General features: G+C 33.0%; 1 protein-coding gene across 1 annotated transcript; it reads left to right on the forward strand.

Moving 5' to 3' along the window:
* Positions 1 to 3,917: 3,917 nt before the first annotated feature.
* LOC111889655 (acetylornithine aminotransferase, chloroplastic/mitochondrial) lies at positions 3,918 to 6,339 on the forward strand. The gene is made up of 5 exons (XM_052771497.1): positions 3,918 to 3,942; positions 4,048 to 4,098; positions 5,475 to 5,719; positions 5,799 to 6,032; positions 6,076 to 6,339. Exons 1-5 carry the CDS (start codon positions 3,918 to 3,920, stop codon positions 6,337 to 6,339), a joined length of 819 nt encoding a protein of 272 aa, XP_052627457.1.
* Positions 6,340 to 7,873: the final 1,534 nt, after the last annotated feature.

Genomic DNA, 7,873 nt, shown 5'->3' on the forward strand with positions numbered 1-7,873 from the left:
CAGGTTCTAACTCTATGAACCTTCCGGTTCCAACTCTATAAACATGCACAGCATAGATCACATAGAAATAATGCAGTACAACACATAACATGCACATAACATACATACACTAACACATAACTCTGATTACCGACTCAAGGTAAAGTATAGTGAGAAGACTCACCTCGTGTGTCTCGGTATCTCACAATCCCTGGAAATCCCTCGTGCTCGATCCTCCGAGCTCTAATCCTCCTATAACATCACAAGGCTCTAATTAACACTTTTTATCTATAAGGTTGACTACCCCTAAAAAGTCAACACAGGTCAACGGTCAACGGTCAACTTTGACCGGACTCGGCGAGTGCATACGGCAACTCGGCGAGTCTAGACGTTCTCACCAACTCTCTAGGATTCCCTTTCTACACGTCGAGTACTCCCCCCTGACTCGACGAGTTACACCTGGAAGAATCGCGGGGCCACCCCGACTCAACTCGCCGAGTCTCAAGAACGACTCGGCGAGTCCCAGCTCGACTCAGACCTCATGACAATCCTTTCCAACTCGCCCTGACTCACTGGGTCAACTCCTGACTCGTCTGGACCACTCACTGGCCGGTCCAAGGCAATCTTCAAACTACTCGCCGAGTCTGCTCATCGGACTCGGCGAGTCCATTCCATGCAATCACTCAAACTTGCTTCTAAGGTCAGATCTACTCCAACAATTCATAGATCTGGCCCTCCTAGACTGATTCATCACGTAAAGTCCCAGTCTTGATGCATGAACAACCTTTATATGACTAATTATGAAGAATCTTCAACAAATCTCACTATACAAGGTCATGACCTCCATTGCTCTCTAAAAAGCTTGAAGGATGAGGCTCTCTGGACCTCTATGGATCCAGATCCGAAGTCTCATCACTAGCATGGGACTATTTGGCCATCAAATCAACTCAACAAAGCCACAAGAAACCCTAAAATCGATTATACTTCACAAAACAGGAGATGGGTCGAAATTATACCTTTAGATTGAAGGGTCGAGCTTCCAATCCACCAAATAGCAGTCCCCTTTGCCTCTTCTTGGCTAGAGCCTCTTTCTCCTTTGCTAAACAACACACAAATGTCAAGAAATGCCTCCTTTCACTCTCAAATCGCTAAAGCACTTTTAGGGTATCTCTCTATGAAATGATGGATGCAAAAGACGGCCATAAGGCCATTTAAATAGGTCCCAAACCCGAAAAATTAGGGTTTCATTAAACAGCGTGGACTCGCCGAGTCCATATCCTGGACTCGCCGAGTCCGAACGAATCCCGCGTCCAGAATCGCGACCCTACTCGGCGAGTCTGAGCTCCAACTCGCCGAGTCCCTTCTCAAAACTCAAAATATTAAAACAATAAAATACCTGGAGATCCGGGCTGTTACACCTTAGAGCTTATATTAAACAAAAATAAAATTTTAAGTGCTAGTTGATCTTAAAAATGATGTAAATATGCTCAAGTGTTGAGAGAATCATAGAGAAAGCAGTAGTTAGAGTGTGTGTGTGTGTGTGAGCAATGGCCAACTAGGCTTTTATACATAACAATAATAACTAAAATTTTGACATTCTTGGGGTCTTCCTTAATCCATGCTTGACCCGACTTTTAGGATGGTTTTCAACGTTCATGAGGCATTGGCCGCGCGTGTTTTGATCTGGTTTATTCCTTTTTAGTCAAGCTTTGATTAAATCCAAGATCTTGGACTTGACCGAGATATTAGTACAAGTTCAAGATAAAATGGTAAGACAAAAATTCTACCCATGACAACGTACCAGCTGAAAAGTTAGTTGTTAGCTAAAAAGCTAGTTGCGAGCTTATAACCTACCTGATAAAAAATGACATTTGGTAAAAACTAGTTGAAATATATAAAATGACATAAAAAAAACATTTAAGATAATAAGTTTTCTATAATTAATTAAGGATATATTTGGAATATATTAAATAAGCTTTTGAAAAACTAGACTAAGTAGTTTTTTTAAAAAGCTAGCTTATAAGCTACTTTTTGGCGAGTAAAACATAACAAATTAAAAAAGTTTAAAAAATAAGCTAGTTTATCAGTTAGTTATGATGTGTCAAATACAACCTAAATATTATAGATCTACTCCATGATATCTTGTTAAACATGACAAATTAAAAAAGCCTTAAAAATAAGTTAGTTTATCACTTGCTTTTTGTAAAACACAATCTCAAGAAGAAAGAGTCAAACTAAAAGTATTTAATCAAAAACTCGACATATCCTCGCGATAATTTAAACTATTGTCAAATCTGGCGTCTCGGATGCACAACCTAGGGTGTGTTTGACTTAGCTTTTTTACTTCAAAAGTCTTTTTCACAAAAGGCCTTATTGAGTTATTACTTTTACAAAAAGATGTTTTTAAAATGCGTTTGGAATAGTTTTAAGGGGAAAATACAAATCTAGTCATAATTGTTAATTACTTATCAAATAATAGCCAAAAAAACCTCTTAGTAAAAAATAGCCCACAAAATAGTAGTCAACTTATAGTTGACTACGGTCAACGGACGTTGACTACTCTTTTGTGGTAATTCGTCTATTGTTTCGCCAATTCGTCTACTGTTTCGTGTTTTGTATATATATTTTTTTCATTTCTAAGATACAAAACCGTAGGTTTTTCTAAAACCTACGGTTTCCTCTCGTTTTAGCTACGGTTTCCCAAACCTTAGCCTATTGTTTTGGGAAAAAAAATACGGTATTTTTTTTATTTTTTATTTTTTAAAGTCTACTGTTTTGAATTCTCAAAAAATTTTAACAAAATAATTGTTAAAAAAATTCTACATCTTATAAACACTCTTTTAATACTCTATATCACAAAAAAATAAAAAAAAAATTTAAAAATTAAAACCCTAGCTTTTTTGACAAAATAGTAGATTAAATTCCAAAACAATAGACTTAAAAAAAAATCGTTTTTTTCCCCCAAAACTATAGGCTACAGTTTGGAAAACCGTAGCTAAAACGAGAGGAAACCGTAGGTTTCAAAAAACCTACGGTTTTGTATCTTAGAAATGAAAAAAAAAAATTATATAAAACATGAAACAATAGATGAATTGGCGAAACAGTAGACGAATATAGAAACCTACGTTTTGGTGGGCTATATTTGAACATTTATTAATTTTTGACTAAAAATTGATAATCAATTCCTTAATTTTGCTATACTAATAATTGCCCCTAATTTTAATTTTTTACGTTTTAAAAACTCAAAAGTCATCAAAAATTGCATTTTGTAACTTTTAGAAATGATATATTTTCTATTTACACAACTTCTAAAATTTCCATACATAAACTATTTGACTTTTTCAAAAAGAAAAAGAAAAAAAAATCTATTTTAAAATAATCCAACGAAGAAGGGATCAAACTAAAGTCTTTAATCAAAATCCTCGTATAACTCGACACATCCTCGCGATAGATTTAAACCACCGTCAAATCCGGCGTATGTAAATCTTAAGGGTAATTCTATATACACGAACAAAAGTCTAAGTGCACGATGATTTGATTGATTTATGTTTATTTAGTCAAATTTTATTTTTAAATTTAAACAAACTGTTTACATAATACGAATTTTCATTTGTCACCCTTCTATTTAACTATGTATTTCAAAATTCATCTTTTACTTGTTTAAAATATATTCTACATATCCATTATTTAAATATCATTAATATAATATTACAGGGGGAAATGACTTTTTTCTACGCATATTTTTTTTTGTATGCAATTAACAATGAAGCTCTTATTGGGGATTTCTAAATGTATTTTGCAAGAATGAAAATGATTGATTATATTTAATGTAGTCAAATTTATCCAAAATTTCAATAAAATATATTTTTATTTAGGGGTAATTACTAATCTAGCCAAATTAAGAAAGTGATTATCAATTTTTAGCCAAAAATTAGTAAATGTCCGAATATAGCCCACGAAACCGTAGGTTTCTAAAATCGTCTACTGTTTCGCCATATCGTCTATTGTTTTGTGTTTTGTATAAAAAAAATTGTTTTTTTTTTTCATTTGTAACATACAAAATCGTAGGTTTAGGGAAACCTACGGTTTCCTCTCGGTTAAGCTACGGTATCCCAAACCGTAGGTTACGGTTTTGGGGGAAGAATACGTTTTTTATTTATTTATTTATTTTTTTAATCTAATGTTTTTGGAGTTTCGTCTACTGTTTTGTGAAAAAACCTACGGTTTTAATTTTTTTTTTTTTTTTAATTTTTAAAGTTTGTTTTTTATAAGATGTAGAATTATTTTAACAATTATTTTGTTAAATTTTTTTGAGAATTCAAAACATTAGACTTAAAAAAAAATGTATTCTTTTTGTGATATAGAGTATTAAAAAGATTGTTTATAAGATGTAGAATTATTTTAACAATTATATTGTTTATAAAATATAGAATTGTTATTTTGACAATTATTTTGTTAAAAAATATTTTTTGTAAAATACAAAAACTAGTTTTGCTAAACTTGACTATTTTTTTGTCAGAGTGAACTACTGTTTTGTAAAACTTGACTATTTTTTTGTCAGTGTGGACAATGTTGACCGTAGTCAACCAAAAGTTGACTACATTTTTAAGGGCTATTTTTGGTTAAGTATTATTTTTTTTTTTTTGCTATTTTTTGATAAGTAATTAACAAAATTTGCTAGATTTGTATTTTCCCCTTTTATTTATAGCTTTCTTTTTTATTTATATACATATTAAAAAAAACGAAATGCCGATGGATTTCCCATGTTAGAAAAAAACACTAATTTAATAATGGTTTATGATGCTTCAATATTTGTATAATTTTAAACTTATGAAAGTGTTATTTTCTAATTGCACTAATTGAGTTTTTAAACGCCAATTGAGTTCTAATACGTTAAATGAGTTTGTAAATGTTAATTTTAAACACTACTTGAGTTTTTAAACACCAACTCTAAATGCTAATTTTTTAAAACACTAATTAATTTTAAATACTAATTGAGTTTTTAAAAACTAATTTTTAAATGTTGATTGAGTTTACAAATGAATTAGACTAATACTATAGGTTAAAAATTATGTATATATATTTTTAAATATTATCATACACATATGAGCATATTTCTAATAGAATAGATTAATATAGGGAATTTTTAAAAGTCGAAAAAGTATAAGATGAAATATGAACATTGTGTATTAATAAAGGGATTAATGAGAAATTATATAATAACATTTCATATATAAAGCGGTTGTGACAGATTGTCAGTTTTCAAACTTCAGGCACAAATACCAAAACAATTACATGATTCGTTTCGTGCGAATAGGAGGACCCCTTAAGAAGGGGTCCTCCTATTCGCACGAAACGAATCATGTAATTGTTTTGGTATTTGTGCCTGAAGTTTGAAAACTGACAATCTGTCACAACCGCTTTATATATGAAATGTTATTATATAATTTCTCATTAATCCCTTTATTAATACACAATTTTATTAATACATGCAGGAGAGTTCCAATCTTTTGCACATAGCACTTGTGGTTACATCTCTTTGTCTAATAACATCCCTCCTACAAGTTCTCCACCTAAGGACATTGGTGAGGTAGAAAAACTTGTATCAGAAGGCAAAGTAGCTGTTGTCTTTGTCGAGCCCATACATGGCAATGGAGGGATAAAAAGCTTTACGCCACAATACCTGCGGTCTTTACGGACTGCTTGCGATAAATCTGGAGTATTACTTGCATTCGATGAGGTAAATGCTAACTACAATTTATATATAAAACTAACTACTGCGAATACGATAATGTTTATTGATATCACCTTGCTTGCAGGTTCAATGTGGCATAGGTCAAACGGGCCGGCTTTGGGCCCACCAAGCACTCGGTGTAGAGCCGGATTTTATGATTGTGCGATTCCGTGGTATGGACATCGGGGCTCTTGTGGTGAATAAAAAAATGAATGCCCTTATACACAAATATGAAAACGAGCACATGCACATCCCTCGGGAATGTGGTGAGGCTTTAAATGTCTTCAGAAAAGTAGCTCAGCGTCGCTATTTGGATCACGTAACAGAAAAAAGGTTGATACTTGGAAGATATTCTAAGTAAGCAACTAGGAAGAAACGCTCGTGTAAAAGGAATACAAGCATTCGGCCTTGTAGCTGCAGTGGAGCTAGATGTTGATGCGCAATCGTGTGTCGATGAATGTAAGAAGCGTGGTCTTGGGATAGAGGTTGTAGGGAAAGGGAACATCATCTGTATCATGCCTCCATTTATGGTTACTACATACCAGCTGGATGATGCAGTTGGCATCATAGATGAGTGTCTGGGCGTTCTTGGAGGCAATGGTTTTTTTTTTAGAAAAGGCAAATAACATTAAAGGAGGCAAATAGCAAGAAGCTACAACAAGCCAAAAGTTAACGATACGAACAAACAGAGCAAAAAAAAAAAAAAGGAAAAACAAAGCAAGGGAAAAAAAGACTAAATTAAGTTGAGAGATGAGCGAAAGGCGATACACTCCATTCGATCCAATTCCCACAACCAAGTCCACCTCTGTGCTTGCACCAAACATACGAGAGAGAGAGAGATAATATTTTCTGCAATTTTCGCCGGATGCACACCAATTCCTTTGAAAATCTTATCATTCCTAGATAGCCATAAATTCCAGATGAGGCAGTGAAACACCATGTTTGGTATTAATTTCTTCCTAGGACAAATTCCCCAGGTAGCCGCGTAATCTGTGAATTCTTTCATATTTTTGAACCCACTCTTTTCAATTCCACACCATTTAAGTATCCAATATTGTACCTCCCTAGAATATAACAAGTATATGATCCACCGTTTCTGTCTCTATTACACAGGGGACAAAGATTATTAGGGATGATAATTTCCCTAGTTGCCAAAGTATCAGCCGACCATTGGCATCATATAAAAAAAAAATAAAAAAAAAAAAAAGAAAAAAAAAAAATTGGCGTGATAGAGACGAGGCGTTCATTGGGGTAATAATTGGGCCAGACCAATCGGTTACTATTCTGATTATTGATTAGTGATTGACTTAAGGTTTTTTTTTTTTTTTTTTTTTTTGTTTCTTTTCTTCCTTTTTCGTGGGTGGCTATTGGCTAAGACGAATAGTTTTCTATCCAGTGGTTAGGGATTGACTTATTGTGCCAAAGGGGTTTGATATCGGATGGCTGTGGTTGCATGTCTTGATTTCACGTCTACGTGGCCTCCTCTTCTTGGTTAGAGTATTAAAAAATAATTTGAAATTGGTACCAATAAAGTAATATTACACCTCGACAGTTTGGTTGTAAATGATTGGAAGTCATATAATTTTGACATAATTTGACGAAGATGGTGGATACAAGACAAGTTTTTTAAACTAGGGAATATGACTTATTACCGTAATTAACTTTTCGGTATGTTTATATTTGAGTAACTATCTTTTTTTTTATATATCTAGGTAACAAACTTGTTGGAAGTGTTCACATATGACCATTATGACCTGCTATAGCAGGTTAAATCCTAGATGTGAACGCTTTCAACAAGTTCGTTATTTAGATGTGTAAAAAAAAAATAGTTACCCAAATATGAACAAAACAAAAAGTAAAAATTAAATTACACGAATTGTCCCTATGGTTTGGGGGAATTTGTGTTTTTGGTCCCTACCTTATTTTTTTTTAACTTAGATGGTCGCTACTATTTATTTTTATTGCACGTTTGGTCCCTGTCTTACCTAAAAAGATTATTGTGCCCTTATTAATTTATTTTTTTAATTAATTTTCTTATTTATGTATTTATTTTTTACATATTTAAAAAATTAATAGACCACACATATTTGTATCTCCTCGGATGATCCCTACTGTTTATTTTTGTTACGCGTTTGGTCTCTGTCTTACTTAAAAATACTA

The sequence above is a fragment of the Lactuca sativa genome, chromosome 5, assembly GCF_002870075.4.
Source record: "Lactuca sativa cultivar Salinas chromosome 5, Lsat_Salinas_v11, whole genome shotgun sequence".
Classification (NCBI taxonomy): Eukaryota; Viridiplantae; Streptophyta; class Magnoliopsida; order Asterales; family Asteraceae; genus Lactuca; species Lactuca sativa.

Bases quoted from the DNA above. Each gene is read 5' to 3' on its own strand.
- LOC111889655 (XM_052771497.1), top strand. From the start codon at position 3,918: ATGTCCGAATATAGCCCACGAAACC. The intron at 3,943-4,047 runs GTAGGTTTCTAA...ACAAAATCGTAG, and splicing joins CGAATATAGCCCACGAAACC to GTTTAGGGAAACCTACGGTT. The intron at 5,720-5,798 runs GTAAATGCTAAC...CCTTGCTTGCAG, and splicing joins TATTACTTGCATTCGATGAG to GTTCAATGTGGCATAGGTCA.